At 49.9% G+C, this 16,273-nt stretch overlaps 1 protein-coding gene across 2 annotated transcripts in view; it reads left to right on the top strand.

The window, feature by feature from the left end:
• Window positions 1-16,273, top strand: part of MAP4K1 (mitogen-activated protein kinase kinase kinase kinase 1) — a 76,860-nt gene that overhangs the window by 29,109 nt on the left and 31,478 nt on the right. The window contains exons 7-17 of one of the 2 annotated variants that reach the window (XM_081200259.1): window positions 385-427; window positions 932-1,004; window positions 2,013-2,144; window positions 3,557-3,619; window positions 6,942-7,023; window positions 9,953-10,072; window positions 10,947-11,028; window positions 11,213-11,271; window positions 12,947-13,011; window positions 14,767-14,811; window positions 15,844-15,867. In XM_081200259.1, coding sequence (XP_081056385.1) covers window positions 385-427; window positions 932-1,004; window positions 2,013-2,144; window positions 3,557-3,619; window positions 6,942-7,023; window positions 9,953-10,072; window positions 10,947-11,028; window positions 11,213-11,271; window positions 12,947-13,011; window positions 14,767-14,811; window positions 15,844-15,867 — 788 coding nt within the window. The remainder of the gene's footprint in view (window positions 1-384; window positions 428-931; window positions 1,005-2,012; window positions 2,145-3,556; window positions 3,620-6,941; window positions 7,024-9,952; window positions 10,073-10,946; window positions 11,029-11,212; window positions 11,272-12,946; window positions 13,012-14,766; window positions 14,812-15,843; window positions 15,868-16,273) is intronic. The other variant, XM_081200260.1, reaches the window with a different exon arrangement.

The following is a 16,273-nucleotide window of genomic DNA, read 5'->3' as shown; positions in this document are numbered from 1 at the left end:
GGGACGACAGAGGACGAGATGGCTGGACAGTGTTCTCGAAGCTACCAGTGTGAGTTTGACCAAACTGCAGGAGGCAGTGGAAGACAGGAGTGCCTGGCGTGCTCTGGTCCAGGGGGTCACAAAGAGTCGGACACGACTAAAAGACTAAGCAACAACAACAACAGGACCTGGGAGAGACCTGGGTTCAAATCACCCCACTCGGCTATGAAGCTCAGTGGACCTTGGGCTGCGTCACTCACTCTCAGCTTAACCTACCTCACAGGGTTCTTGTGGGGGTGAAATGAGGAGGGGGAAGAGAACCACTTACCCTCTCCTTAAGCTCCTTGGATGAAAAAGGTGGGATATCAATAAATTATTCCCCCCCCCTGTCGCTTCACATTTCAGGGAGCCAATGTTCTCCTCAACGACCACGGGGAAGTCAAGCTGGGTATGTGTTTTAAGATTGCCAGATCTGCCCCAGGGTCAAATCTAAATTTGCCAGGGTCGTGTGTTAAAGGGGATGGGAATTGTAGGTATGCGAGGGGTAAACTATAGTTCCCAAGATTCCTGGGGTGCTTTGAATGTTCTATAACAATATGAAAATAAAGGGGTTGCATCTCCAACACTGTTCCAACTCAGAGTAGACCTGCTGAAATTAATTGCCACGACTTACTCAGGTCCAGACATTGCAGTGGGTTTACTCTGAGTAATTTTTTTAAAATAATTTTTTATTAGTTTTTATTACTCTGAGTAAAATTTAGTGGGACAGACTCCTAACGTATTAAAATCAGTTAAAGTTGTTTATTTATGACCAGAAGGAGATTGGGAGGTGGGACTTCTGGGTTTTCTTAAAACCCACGTACCTTTCCCCAGAATTTGAGCACTGCCCACATTAGTTGGCACATGTTGTTCCTCATTCTTCCATTTCTGTTTCTTCCATCTTGCATTCCAGCGGATTTCGGAATCTCAGCTCAGCTCAGCGCCACCTTTGCCCGGAGAATGTCCTTCATAGGGACCCCTTACTGGTAAAAAGGGCCAGCTGTTTGGTGGTGGTGGTGGTGGGTGGATGTGTCGCCAACTGGCTTTTCAAAATGGGTGGTGTCTAGATTTGAAGGCAGTGGGCTGCAGGGAGAGGGGAGTTTTCCTCAACCAGCCCACCAGTTCTTCCCTCAGTGTTTCTAAACCTGGGCTACAGCCTCCATCAATCCCAGACGTCCTGGTCAATCGTAGAGTTGGAAGGCACCCCCTGCAATGCCAGAATCTCAACTCAAGCATCCGTGACAGATGGCCACCCAACCTCTGTTTACAAACCTCCAAGGAAGGAGAGTCCACAACCTCCCCAAGGGAGTTCTTTCCACTGTCGAACGGCTCTTGCTGTCTTTCTGATGTTTAGTTGGAATCTCCTTCCTGGTAATTTGAATCCATAGGTTTGAGTCCTGGCCTCTGGAGCAGGAGAAAACAAGCACGCTCCCTCTTCCAGGTGACAGCCCTTTAGATAACTGAAGATGGATGATGCATCACCTCTCAGTCTCCTCTTTACCAGACTAAACATACTGAAATATACTCGGAGTCCTGCAGTGATTTCATGCTCTTTATTGCAGCTTGTAAAACAGTGATTCCTTCCCCCCCACCCCAGAACCTTAGGCCTTTATATACATTATTTACACAATGAGTCCCATCTGATTGGCTGATTCTGCTTCCCTCCTGGAGGCTGATTGGTCTTCTCCTGCAGGCCAATCAGTTGTTGCATTCTACAATCCTACCTGCCTATTGTTCTAGGATCCAAGCTTAGTATATAACACATACCCAGCTCCTTCAACCGTTCCTCATCAGGCTTGGTTTCCAGACCTTTGATCATCCGTCCTCTGCACACCTTCCAGCTTGTCAAGTTCCTTCTTAAAGGGACGATGGGAGTTGTAGTCCAAAAAGCACCTAGAGGGCACCGAGTCAGGGAGGGCTGCGGGTGGCATACAACGGAAGGGACTGCCTTTAATCGAAGTTGTGGTGAGTCCCGCCTTGCGCATGTGTTCCAGGATGGCCCCAGAGGTGGCGGCAGTGGAACTCAAGGGCGGGTACAATGAACTGTGCGACGTTTGGTCCGTGGGGATCACCGCTATCGAGCTGGCGGAGCTTCAGCCCCCCCTGTTCGACGTACACCCTCTGCGGTGAGTTGCACATCCCTACCCTTCTCTCTCTGGGTTGTGGGAGGTGGCGCAGGGCAACCGCCTTGGTACCAATGATTTAATTGGGGGTCGTCTGAACATGAAGTGAGATCTCCAGAACCTGGGGGCGTGGTGTGTGTGGTGGTCAGGTGAGATTGCTATGAGGAATTATGAAAAATGTAGCAAGCCATTGTGTCAGCAATGAACGCATTGCTTTGACTGGGCTTGAGCCATTTGACATGATTTCTGATCGAATCCCACAAGCCTCTGCACCTCTGCCATTTTCTCTCTGCCTGACAGTCACATATAGCATTTTACACAAACCAGTTGCTTCACCAGGCATCCTGGGCCATAAAGATAGAAGGTAGCTTTGATGTAGATTTTGTTAATCTTTAGGTAGCTCTTAAGGGCCAGGAAAGGGACGCGGGTGGTGCTGTGGGTTAAACCACAGAGCCTAGGACTTGCCGATCAGGAAGTCGGGGGTTCGAATCCCTGCGACGGGGTGAGCTCCCGTTGCTCGGTCCCCGCTCCTGCCAACCTAGCAGTTCGAAAGCACGTCAAAGTGCAAGTAGATAAATAGGTACCACTCCAGGGGAAGGTAAATGGCGTTTCCGTGTGCTGCTCTGGTTCACCAGAAGCGGCTTGGTCATGCTGGCCACATGACCTGAAAGCTGTATGCCGGCTCCCTCGGCCAATAAAGCGAGATGAGCGCCACAACCCCAGAGTCGGTCACGACTGGACCTAATGGTCAGGGGTCCCTTCACCTTTTAAGGGCCAGGAAAAGAGTTCACAAGGAGATGGTAAATACTGTCTTCCATTGCCATCCTTCCTTTCCTGTTTATGACCTCCGGGATTTGCTAAATACATTCCTCCTTGATTCCTGTTGTATTTACCTAAAATATGTATGCATGCTCAAAGTAGTCTTTGTAGTTAAAAGGATTTCTGTGATCTAACTTTGTAGGTTTTTTTGAAATGCTCAGAGGAAATCTGATTGGTTCTTACGAGCGCTGTGTTAAAAGTTCTTTTGTTAATAAAAGCGACCGGGGCCAGGGTGTGACAGATTATTATTCGCACTTCCTCCTAGAATCTAGCTGGCCAAGGCTCGTGTGTATTTTATTAATCAGGGTCCAATCCTTCCTCGCCTTCGGAACGCAATGGGGGGGGGGGATGCTGCTGAATAAGAATTGGTGGCTGACAGTGTTGGACAGGCAGAGCTTCAAACTAGGTCCTTGCCTCTCCCTGTGACTAGCAGAATAAATTATGCAAAATAAAGGGCGGTTGTGCGGAATTCATGCCAGCAACAGAACCCAGCTTTTGTGGGTACAGAATTCAAGAAAGGGAGCACGAGGCAAGGTGGGGAGAAGCCTGCTCATGAGCAGAGAAGGGTGGGCTTACCTCCTTGTCCCACCTCACAGGGTCCTGGTGCTGATGACGAAAAGCGGCTACCAGCCCCCCAAGCTCAAGGACAAAGCCCGGTGGTAAGTCCAATTACATGCTCAACAATTGCAGCATTGCGGCGAGGGCGAACGACCTGAGGAGTGCAGCATGTTTTGCGTTTTAAGATTATTTATTCAGTTTTATCAGCTGCTTGTCACCCAAAGGTCTCCAAGTGACTTATAGCACAAGGAAAGCATAAATATACCGTATTTTTCGCTCTATAGGACGCACTTTTTCCCCTCCAAAAATGAAGGGGAAATGTGTGTGCATCCTATGGAGCGAATGCAGGCTTTCGCTGAAGCCTGGAGAGCGAGAGGGGTCTGTGCGCACCGACCCCTCTCGCTCTCCAGGCTTCAGGAAGCTATCCGCAAGCCTTTGGAGCGCGGCGGGAGTTCCCGCTGGGTTTCCAAGGCTTGCAGATAGCAGCCTGCATCCTGAAGCCCGGAGAGCGCTGCACAGCGCACCCCGGGCTTCGGGCAGATATCCGCAAGCCTGAGGAGCCCAGCGGGAGTTCCCGCCGGGCTCAGAAGGCTTGCGGATAGCAGCAAGCTCCGGGAGCGAAGGTGAGGCTCCGCGCAACCTCGCCCCCGATCCCAGACCCGTTCTGGGGTCTGGGGAAGCTCGGGCTTCCTCCGCCCCAGCCCCACGGCTAAAAAGGAACCAAGACAGCGAGCGGGATGCATCCCACTCGCTGTCTTGGCTTCTGCCAAAGCCACGCGCAGCCTCTCCCGGCTGGAGAGGTTGCGCGTGGCTAAAGAGGAAGCCTGGATGGATCCCGCTGGCTGTCTTGGCTTCTTTGCTCTTTGGGGCTGGGGGGGGAAAAATATTTTTTCCCCTTTATCCCCCCCCCAAAAAAACCCTAGGTGCGCCCTATGGTCCGGTGCACCCTATAGAGCAAAAAATACGGTAAATGTTCCATGCCACCCCAATCCCCAGAGTAGTGTGAGATTTCAGGTGCCTGTGTTTCCTCTGGAAAGAAGGCACAGCAGAGACGGTGGTGTCCTTATGATATATGGTATTATTTACACATACAATGGTACCTCGGTTTACAAACTTAATCCGTTCCGGAAGACTATTCTTAAGCCAAAGCCGTTCTTAAACTGAGGCGTGCTTTCCCTAATGAGTCCTCCCACCGCCACTGCCCTTCCACTGTTCGGCTTCCATTCGTAGACCGAGGTAAAGTTCGCTAACCAGAACACTACTTCTGGTTTTGCGGAATTCTTATACCAAATAGTTCGTAAACAGTGCTGTTCTTAAACTGAGGTACCACTGTATATACAACCTTGGTCCAGAGCTGAGGGACTGCAGAGCATTGAAATCCCAACATGGTCCAGTATCTCCCGTCATTGCAGCCTCAAGTTCCAAGAGACCTCAAACATCACGTTGGACCCTCTCTGCAGCATTAATAATAATAAAAAATTTAATTTATACCCCTCCCTCCCCGGCGAGAGCCGGGCTCAGGGCGGCTAACACTGATAAAATTTCAGTAAAAACATAAGAAAAAAAAGAGAAAAAGAAAAAATAAATAAAATACAAGTTAAAATGCAATTTAAAATGCAGCCTCATTTTAAAAGTCAAAACCATAAGGGGAGGGAAACATAAGGGTCAGACTGAGTCCAAATCAAAGGCCAGCTCCGTCTTGCAGGCCCTGCGGAAAGATGTCAAGTCCCGCAGGGCCCTGGTCTCTTGGGACAGAGCGTTCCACCAGGTCGGGGCCAGTACTGAAAAGGCCCTGGCCCTAGTTGAGACCAGCCTAAAACGACAGACCTTCTTGTGCTTTGCCCCTGTCACTTTCCAGCTTGCAAAATGGACACTTTTTTCCTGTTTGCTTACCTCATTACCCGCTGCAATTCTGGAAGCTTCCCCCCCCCCCACTTCTGGTATTCGCTTTTGCTAATTACCCAGAGCTCAGGGTGTGGTCTCACGGCTCTGGCTTTCACTGATGGCTTAATGATGGGCCATCATCTTCTTTTGTCCTCCTAATGACCCATGGTTCGTTAGCATAAGCAGAGCCCAGGGATTTCCATGCTTGGCAGATTTTAGTCAGCCCTTGATTCATTCTAACCTTTTCCTGACTTCCGAGAATTACGGGCGGCTTGCACCCACAAACTCTGGCACCTGGAGGCCTTTAACAATACAGTGGTACCTCAGGTTACAGACTCTTCAGGTTACAGACTCCGCTAACCCAGAAATATTACCTTGGGTTAAGAACTTTGCTTCAGGATAAGAACAGAAATTGTTCAGCTGCGGCGCAGCAGCAGAAGTGGGAGGCCCCATTAGCTAAAGTGGTGCTTCAGGTTAAGAACAGTTTCAGGTTAAGAACGGACCTCCAGAATGAATTAAGTACTTAACCCGAGGTACTACTGTACTACCACAACAGTCTCAGGAAACTTTGGTAGCAGACTAGTGAAAAACAACACATTTTTAGTCTGTAAGAAGTCTGGGAAAAACAGACCAGCCTTTGCTCAGGGATCAGCAAACTTTTTCAGCAGGGGGCCAGTCCACTGTCTCTCAGACCTTGTGGGGGGCCGGACTATATTTTGAAAGGGGGGGGGGAATGAACGAATTCCTATGTCCCACAAATAACCCAGAGATGCATTTTAAATAAAAGCACACATTCTACTCCTGTAAAAACATGCTGATTCCAGGACCGTCTGTGGGTCGGATTTAGAAGGCGATCGGGCCGGATCCGGCCCCTGGGCCTTAGTTTGCCTACCCATGCTTTACATGGCGCTGAAAAGAAAGCAAGGAAGGTGCTAGGCAGACCTTCAGCAGAGGCAGACCTTCTCCTCAGAGAGCTACAATTCCCAGTGTTCCCTTTGATTGATTATCAAACCGTTCTGGGAACTGTAGCTCTCTTGAGGGGAATAGGGAATCCATAACAACTCTCAGCGCTCTTAACAAACTACACTTCCCAGAATTCTTTGCAGGAAGTGGTATGACATTGCTTTAAATCATAGCTGTCAAGCGTCCCTTATGTGGCGGGACAGTCCCTTATCCCAGCGCCGTGTCCTGCTGCTGTCCCTTATTGATGATGTCCCTTAAATAAGCTACAGAAGGTAATGGGGCCCTTTCTAGGTCCAGCTGTCCTTTGTCAACAACAAATTGTTGCTTTTTTTGTGTGTTGAATATACGCTATATGGTAATTTATGGACCTAATAGGTATCTAAAGCCATTTGCATGCAACAAAATATGTATTTTATCAAAGTAATTGTTGATCCCTTATTTTCGAGGCTGCTGGTCCCTTATTTTCAAATCTGTAAGTTGACAGCTATGTTTTAAATGCATAGAGTAAATAGGGGACGTGAGTCGGAGCTTACAGCCATAAACTCTCCTTGACCATGGGTGCTCCTGTCCCCACAGGAGTCAGGCCTTTCACCACTTTGTCAAGGTGACGCTGACCAAGAACCCGAAGAAGCGGCCCACTGCCTCCAAGATGCTGACCGTAAGTATCCCAATCGCCTCCCCTCCCTTCTCCGCTCATGAGTCCCAGGGAGGGGTGGGCTTTGTAATCAGTTTCCCACTAAAACATCACATCCGAGGTGGCTTAAAAGCCTTCCAAATGCGCATGGGGGGGGGCGCACTGCTATATAACCACACCAGGCACAGTCTTCGTTTCAAGTTTCTCTTGTGTTGTAAACAGAAATTGCCCTTTTCCCTTATGGGGTATCCAAGAGCCCATATGATAATAATAATAATAATTTTTATTTATACCCCGCCCTCCCCAGCCAAGGCCGGGCTCAGAGCGGCTTACAAGCAATAATAAAAACAAGTTGAATGATTACAACTTAAAAACAAAATTAAAATACAGCATTAAAATATAGAGTCCTTACGTAGGTTCCCTATTGGTAGGAGAAAATAACAGAGGCCAACCAGAGAATATTGAGAAGCAAAGCAGCTAGTAAGCCTGATCTTTATTGATCTGTTGCAACAGGGTGCTCCCCTCACACGCAGGAGAGAGGAGGGACCCAGAAAAATGGCACGCAAGGCCTTATAAAGACCTTTGAAATTGCCACCCTGTAGATCAAGACCACCCCCAGAAACATCATACATACATCACAGAAGGGGTGTAACCTAAGACCACCCCTCAGATACATCACACAAAAGGTGGTTTAAAACAGAAATTTGAATGTTGTTTTTCTCCTGTTGTTGTTTATCTGCTGTCTGGCAGCCTACTTGATTGAATTGCCTGGCGAGCCTGGCCATTCTTTTGTAGTGATAAATACCGTATTTTTCGCACCATAGGACGCACTTTTTCCCTCCTAAAAAGCAAGGGAAAATGTGTGTGCGTCCTATGGAGCGAATGCAGGGGGGAGGCAGGCGGGAAAAGCCCTCAAGAGCCGCACACAAGCTTCGTGCGCTCTTGCGGGCTTTTCTCTAGGAGGGAGAAGGGAGTGACTGGCTGCAGCAGTCCCTTCTCCCTCCTGGGGGAAAAGCCCCCAAGAGCGGCACCCTCTTTAAAGGCTGCGCGGCTCCTGCGGGCTTTTCTACGAGGTGGGGGAATCCCACCTCCCAGAAAAGCCAGGAGAAGCCGCGCAGCCCCTTTAAAGAGCGGGCGGCTTCTGCGGGAGTTGGGGGAAGCTGCAGCAGATTCCCTCCTCCCGGGCTCCCTTTGAAGCGGCAATGTGGGAGGGGAGCAGCTTACACTCGTGTAAGCAGCTCCTCTCCCACTTTCCTGCTTCAAAGCAACCACGGAGGAGGGAAAGAGGGGACCCATGGATCCTCTTCGCTGCTCGAGGCTGCAGCAGATTCCCTCCTCCCGGGCTCCCTTTGAAGCAGCAAAGTGGGAGGGGAGCAGCTTACACTCGTGTAAGCAGCTCCTCTCCCACTTTCCTCCTTCAAAGCAACCACGGAGGAGGGAAGGAAGGGGACCATGGATCCTCCCCTGCTGGAGGCTTCAGCGGATTCCCTCCTCCGTGATTGCTTTGAAGCAGCAAAGTGGGAGGGGAGCAGCTTACACTCGTGTAAGCAGCTCCTCTCCCACTTTCCTCCTTCAAAGCAACTACGGAGGAGAGAAGGAAGGGGACCATGGATCCTCCCCTGCTGGAGGCTTCAGCGGATTCCCTCCTCCGTGATTGCTTTGAAGCGGCAATCTGGGAGGGGAGCAGCTTACACTCGTGTAAGCAGCTCCTCTCCCACTTTCCTGCTTCAAAGCAACTACGGAGGAGAGAAGGAAGGGGACCATGGATCCTCCGCTGCTCACGGCTTCAGCGGATTCCTCCTCCTTGATTGCTGGGAGTTTCTCTGGGCAGGAATTCCCTCAGCTTAAGTGGGGTGGGGGAAGTGTGGCAGGTAGGGGGGTACTGAGAGACACATGTCTCTCAGATGAAAATTGGGAGTGGGCATTGTGTGAAGTGGCTGTGGATCTTCTGCCGCAGAACTGTAGGACTGTATAGAGTTGGGAGGGCCACCCAAGGGTCATCTAGCCCAGCCCCCTCACAATGTAGGAATCACAGCTAAAGAACGCCAGACAGATGGTCCCCCAACCGCTGCTTAAAAGCCTCCAGTGGTGGAGACCCCAAACACCTTCCGAGGTCATAGAATTGCAGGGTTGGAAGGGAACCCCAGGAGTCATCTAGTCCAGCCCCGGTGGACAGCGGGCGCAATCCATCCCATTGCGCAAGACTAAAGATGCTGTGCAAGGCTAAAGAAGAAGCCAAGGCAATGAGCGGGATGGATCGCGCTTGCTGCCTTGTCTTCTTTAGCTGCACTGGAGAGGTTTAGCTCCTGGCTGGAGAGGTTGCGCGGCCATGGATCCCCTGCGCTGTCTTGGCTTCTTTGCTCTTTGGGGCTGGGGGGGGGGGAAGCCCGGGCTTCCCCCGCAGCCCCGAGAAGCTCTGGGAGAAGTGGACAGGCTGCATGCAGCCTGTCCGTTGCTCTTTGGGGCTGGGGGGGGGGAATAATATTTTTTTCCTTGATTTCCCCCTCTAAAAACTAGGTGCGTCCTGTGGTCCGGTGCGTCCAATAGAGCGAAAAATACGGTACATAGTTCCTGGGCCATGTCACAGGCTCACACCCTATTCAAACACAGACATACCCTTAAGACAGGATTTGTGAAGGAAAAGACAATGGGGAGGTTTCCCACTTTGACCTCGTAGAGAAAACATTTGCTCAGTTTGGGAATCAAAATGGCTTCAGGTCGGCCTTCCTGTGCTGATCTATGTACGTGCGGTTATGAACATTGCCATATATTTAAGACCTCAAAATTCCTATCACACTTGCACTGCGGAAGAGGCAAGCTGTACTTTGCGACACCTAAGCGGCTTGCCTCTTTGGCATAATGTCGGAAGCTGTAAATATGGCTATCTCCCTCTCCACCTGCCGCGGCTCTGTCCCTAGGATGGATTCCAGCTATCTCCCCTTTCTTTCACCAGCACCAGCTAGTTTCCCAGGAAAGGCTCAGCCGCAGCCTGACCCTCGAGCTCCTGGAGAAACTGCGCAACCCTGACAAACTTTCCAGCTGCAGAGGCGAGCCGGATGAAGAGGAACAAGAGGTGAGAGCGGATGGGATGAGGCTGGAGAAGGGCAAAGAAATGAACAATGTGGGGTTGCACTTACTCCTCTGTTTTCCCTTTTTTGTGGTGCCCGAAGCCTCTTCTGCTGTGCCCATGACGAGACCCCTGTTTTCCCCACATGTATATTGCAGTTTCACTATAAAGCCAATTGACACTGGTCTGGACGCAACAAACAACTGAGGGTTTCCGTTCTGAAGCGAAACATCTCTATTTGCAACTGCGGAAAAGCGTCCTAAAAGCAAACTGGTTTTCTGAACAATGTGTTGTGCGGTTAAGCCACTTAATGCAGGAAGAATGAACTGAGCGCAATAGTCAGGTGCGCAATAGCAAGCCAGCCAGCATTGAGATGGGGAACAAAGATGGGCTGGCAAAGGGCAATATCTCCCAAGGGCAAAAATGACCCCCGCTCTTGGGGTTATAAAGCAAAAAACACACACTAACAACCTGTTATGTACTGAGTTGAATAGGATCCAAACTGCAGCAGTCTGATTGGTCCTAGAACAATAGGATCCAAAATGCAGCAGTCTGATTGGTCCTAGAACAATAGGATTCAGAATGCAGCAGTCTGATTGGTTCTAGAACAATGCAGCAGTATGATTGGTTGGCAGTAACCACCCAATCCTGCTCCAGATAGAAGTGAATCCACAACCTGATTGGCTTACAGTAGAATTCCGGAATTAGCCAATCATGTGCAGCCCATCGTGTAAATAATGTATATAAAGCAGATACTGTGAGGGGACTTTCATTCATTCCTCCTCACCACTATGAGCTGAATAAAGAGCATGAAATCACTTTGCGACTCTGAGTATATTTCACAACCCCTCCTCAATACAATCTGTTTTCTCGACCACAGACACCCCCACCTCCAGTGCCCCGAAGAATTCGCTCCAGCCAACGGCAAGGCGTGACCTCACCGGGATGCACCAACTCCAGGGGTATGTCTGCCCCATTGCGCTCCTCACAGTGGTCCCCTTGCTTCTCTCCTTGCCCCTTGCATGCTGGGCTTGCATCCCCCTCTCCTCTCCAGAGGGCCCTCCTGCAAGCTCTGCCCCACTTTCTGTCTCCACCCACCACAGAGTGACCCTTCTCAATAACTTCCTTCTTCTCATCTCATTGCAGCCCGTGATTGCAGCCCCACGCTCAGGAACAGGCAGAGTCCGGAGTCCCCGAACTTCACGGTACCTCTTCACCCCCCCTCCCCTCCCTCCCTGTTCCAATTGATACACAGCTATTGTCCCCTTTGCCCCTCCAAAAGAAAGAAACGGCTCCTTTATTTCAGGCATAGGCAAACTCGGCCCTCCAGCTGTTTTGGGACTACAACTCCCATCATGCCTTATGAGGAACGGCTAAGGGAGCTGGGCATGTTTAGCCTGGAGAAGAGGAGGTTAAGGGGTGATATGATAGCCATGTTCAAATATATAAAAGGATGTCACATAGAGGAGGGAGAAAGGTTGTTTTCTGCTGCTCCAGAGAAGCGGACACGGAGCAATGGATCCAAACTACAAGAAAGAAGATTCCACCTAAACATTAGGAAGAACTTCCTGACAGTAAGAGCTGTTTGACAGTGGAATTTGCTGCCAAGGAGTGTGGTGGAGTCTCCTCCTTTGGAGGTCTTTAAGCAGAGGCTTGACAACCATATGTCAGGAGTGCTCTGATGGTGTTTCCTGCTTGGCAGGGGGTTGGACTCCATGGCCCTTGTGGTCTCTTCCAACTCTAGGATTCTATGATTCTATGATTCTATGATCATCCCTGACCACTGGTCCTGTTAGCTAGGGATGATGGGAGTTGTAGTCCCAAAACATCTGGAGGGCCGAGTTTGCCTATGCCTGCTTTATTTAACCGCTTCGTATTTTTCCCCATGACGCTGGTACCAGAGGGTTGCTGGATTTATCTTTCTGGGGCTGGGCTTACACCGGGGAACTCATCGCCCCTGGCTAGTCACATTTATTAGGTCTGATCTGTGAAAACCCCCTTCGAAGTCCCGTTCGAAGTGCCAGGGCTCTGAAAGCGGCTTCCCGTGACCCAACGGCGAGTCTTCCTGCAAACACCTTCCAAGCACTATTTGGGAGAGCCCTCTGAAAAGGAGCTTCTGAACTCCTGACATAAACAGCAGTGGTTGAGCTTTGCGAACCGCCTCTGGAAATAAGTGCTGCCTTGCAGGAAGCGCTGTGGTCTAAACCATGAAGCCTCTTGGGCTTGCCGATCAGAAGGTCGGTGGTTCGAATCCCCGCGATGGGGTGAGCTCCCGTTGCTTGGTCCCAGCTCCTGCCAACCTAGCAGTTCGAAAGCACGCCAGTGCAAGTAGATAAATAGGTACCGCTGCGGCGGGAAGGTAGACGGCGTTTCCATGCGCTACTCTGGTTTCCGTCATGGTGCTCCATTTCTCCAGAAGCAGTTTAGTCATGCTGGCCATGTGTCCCTGAAAGCTGTCTGTGGACAAACGCCGGCTCCATCGGCCTGAAAGCGAGATGAGTGCCACAACCCCATAGTCGCCTTAACCATCCAAGGCACCTTTTACCTATAGGCCCCTTTCAGAGGAGCCAGGTTTTCACCTGTCACTCTAAATAGGATGTCAGGTGTGGGAGCAGGTGGGCTTCTACTGCGTCTGCGTGACCGCTCTGAAGAAATGCCATGCTCTTAGTCCATTTCCTAATAATAATAATAATAATAATAATAATAATAATAATAATAATAATAATAATAATAATATGCTGCCCATCTGATTGGGTTGCCCCAGTCACTGTGGGCAGCTTCCAACAAAATATTGAAACATCAAGACTGCTGCCACCCCTGCCATCATCGTGGACCCTCCTTTGAAGACCAGTTCCTCCAGTCTTTGCTTTCTGCTTGCAGGAAATCTCTGCGGATTCTGGATATGGTACTGGCAGCCACCTCTATGGTGCTTCATTTTCCAGCAGGTAAGGGTGCTACTTTTATATGCCTGTTGTCTTTGTCCATGGAGTTTTCTTGGCAGGGATACTGGAGTGGCTTGCCGGTTCCTGCTCCAGGTGGATCACGTTTGGTCAAAACTCTCCACTATGACCTGTCCATCTTGGGTGGCCCTGCACGGCATGAATAACTCAGAGTTATTCTCTGAGTTATTCAAGCCCCTTCGCCACGGCAAGGCAGTGATCCAAGAAAGGGGGGGGGGGGCTTCTTGAAGCTACTAGCATGAGTTTGACCAAACTGCGGGAGGCAGTGGAAGACAGGAGTGCCTGGCGTGCTCTGGTCCAGGGGGTCACGAAGAGTCGGACACGACTAAACGACTAAACAACAACAACAAGGGTGCTACTGCAATTATTATTACCATTGCTTTATGAATTGCCTTCTAAACCACCGTCTCAAGGTGATTTCCACCTAAAAATAATTTAGAATGTAGCTGTGATGAATATAGGGGTTGCTCGTGCATAAGTTTCCGCCACTCCTGGCTAAGTTGGCTTGTTAAACCTTTTCTGTCTGGACAGCCCTTCACTTCGTGGCTGCCTCAGTCGCTAGCAGAATCCATCAGTGGGCGTTTCTTAAACCTTTTCCAGCATAAAAGCTTTTTGACGCCAAGTCTCCTCCTACTCTCCCTGCGCGGAAGTCTTCTGCGCAGGGAGGGTGTGGGTAGCGGAGGACCCGTGCTCTCCCCGCTGGTGTCCGGCGAAGAGTCCTGGAGCCCTCTCGCCGATTCCCCCATCTGCCCCCTTTATCCCTGGTGTTGCGCTGATTTCCTTCCCCCGCTGCTGAGCTACCTCTCTCCCTGCTGGGTCCCTCTCCAGCATCACTTGAGAGCCTTCCCTCCGCCTCTGGCTCCAATGTCAGTTCCCTGACAGTAGCCTTATTGGAGTTGACCGATTGGGTCTGCGTTGCTCCGGGACAGGAGGAAGGAAGTCAAATGACACCGAGGTTGGTTCAAAGAAAGAGTTTATTCTGCTCTCCGGATAGCAGAAGGCACTTGCGTGATCAAGTCCACAGCAAGTCCAAAGAAATGAGAAGTTTCATGCAGTATATATATCCTCCAGGCACCCTCTCCCCCTTCCCCAGCCACGTCAGCTTGTACACGCAGGTTGACATCACAGATGTTCCTGCTCCGGCACTCTTAACCATAAAAGGGATTTCCTTCCTGCACTCCTGACCAGAAAAGGTTCTTCCTCTTCCTACTCTTATCTTGGAGGAAGAGGTCGTCATCTCCAGGAACATGCTTCTGGCGCTGCTCCCGGACTCCGGTCTGTGTGTCCTTTGTGGTCAGCACATAAGATAAGGCACTGACGTCTGCTCTGTTCCCCTAGACCAGCCAGGGTCATCCCTTGCCGTGACTGATAAGGGAGAGAGTTTGTTTATACAGCTGTGTCCTTGTTATGCATTTGCTCAAAAGCTCAAGTTTTATGCATTTTAGAGTGCTTTCTTGGAGAAAGAAGAAGGGGGGGGGTTAAGTTCAGTTTTAAACTGGCTGTACAGAGACCCATTCCTTCAAGAGCAGCTAAAAATGTGAAAAAAGCAAATACATTTAAAAACAAGGCTGAGACCCTGACACTCGTGACCTAGACCCTTTTATCCAGCTGGATCACTGCCTTGCCGTGGCGAAGGGGCTTGAATAACTCAGAGAAGCTATGAGCTATGCCGTGCAGGGCCACCAGGCTCTAGCCAGTCACATTCTACAGCCTTATATCTTGCTTCCCTTTCCTTTATAGGGAGGATTCGGCAGACTCAGACCATGATTACGATGACGTAGATGTGTAAGTGGCAGAGTCGCTCTGTCTCCCTTTGAGGGTACAACCAGTTTTGGAGTTATACTACAAAGCGTTCGGAGCACGTCGGGTTGGCAAAAGTTCCAGTAGGGTTTAGGAACCAGGAGGTTGAGGCAAATGCTGCCCCAAAGGGTTGGATAGATGAGCTCCAAGCATTGCTTTAACCTACCGTTAGCAAAACCCTTAACCCAGGGGTCAGCAAACTTTTTCAGCAGGGAGCGGTCCACTGTCCCTCAGACCTTGTGGGGGGCCGGACTATATATATTTTTTTGGGGGGGGGGTGGAGAATGAATTCCTATGCCCCACAAATAACCCAGAGATGCATTTTATATAAAAGCACACATTCTACTCATGTAAAACGGCCTCGGTCCTGTATACCTGAAGGAGCGTCTCCACCCCCATTGTGCAGCCCGGACACTGAGGTCCAGCTCCGAGGGCCTTCTGGCGGTTCCCTCATTGCGATTAGTGAGGTTACAGGGAACCAGGCAGAGGGCCTTCTCGGTAGTGGTGCCCGCCCTGTGGAACGCCCTCCCACCAGATGTGAAGGAAATAAGCAGCTATCTTATCTTTAAAAGACATCTGAAGGCAGCCCTGTTTAGGCAAGTTTTTAATATTTAATGCTGTATTGTTTTTAACACTCGATTGGGAGCCACCCAGAGTGGCTGGGGAAACTCAGCCAGATGGGCAGGGTATAAATAATAATAATAATAATAATAATAATAATAATAATAATAATAATAATAATAATAATTAAAACACCAGGCAGGCCCCCAAAATAACCCAGAGATGCATTTTAAATAAAAGGACACATTCTACTCATGTGAAAACACACTGATTCCCAGACTGTCCACTGGCTGGATTGAGAAGGCGATTGGGCTGGATCCGGCCCCCAGGCCTTAGTTTGTCTACCCATGCCTTAACAAAGTACCCCTTTGTTACTGTTGCTCTCCCAAGCCGTCTTCTAACTCTTCTCTCTGTTTTCCTTCCTTTTGGGGGCACCTCTTAATGTTGGTCTTCCAGACCCAGCAGATATGATGCAAGCAGGTAACTCATTCCCCCAATGCGTTTTAAAATACAGGGTGGGCATTGGCAGGATTGCTAAAATGCCATAAAATATTTGTGACTTACAGTTTGGAGGAAAAGGGAGCACTAGCTTCAGCTGTGAGCCATTTGGCTGCTTTCTTCTTGGAGATGAGAGCTTGCATTGGCTTCTCACATTTCATGGCAGTGATGGATCTTGCTAGCAGAACTTTGGCTGGGTTGGAGGGGAATAAAAGCAGGCGGCAGAATCTCACCCCCCCCCCTTGAAATGGACCCTTCCTTCTTTTTTGTGTGTGTAAATTTTATTAAGTTTTCTGTATTCCAATTTAAAATACGGTGGTACCTCAGGTCGCACACAGGATCCGTTCCAGAGCTCCGGTCGGATCCTGAGGTGTGCGTGTCCACATTT

Source organism: Podarcis bocagei (genome assembly GCF_964188305.1).
Source record: "Podarcis bocagei genome assembly, chromosome: 7".
Classification (NCBI taxonomy): Eukaryota; Metazoa; Chordata; class Lepidosauria; order Squamata; family Lacertidae; genus Podarcis; species Podarcis bocagei.
This window is presented reverse-complemented; position numbering and strand designations above follow the sequence as displayed.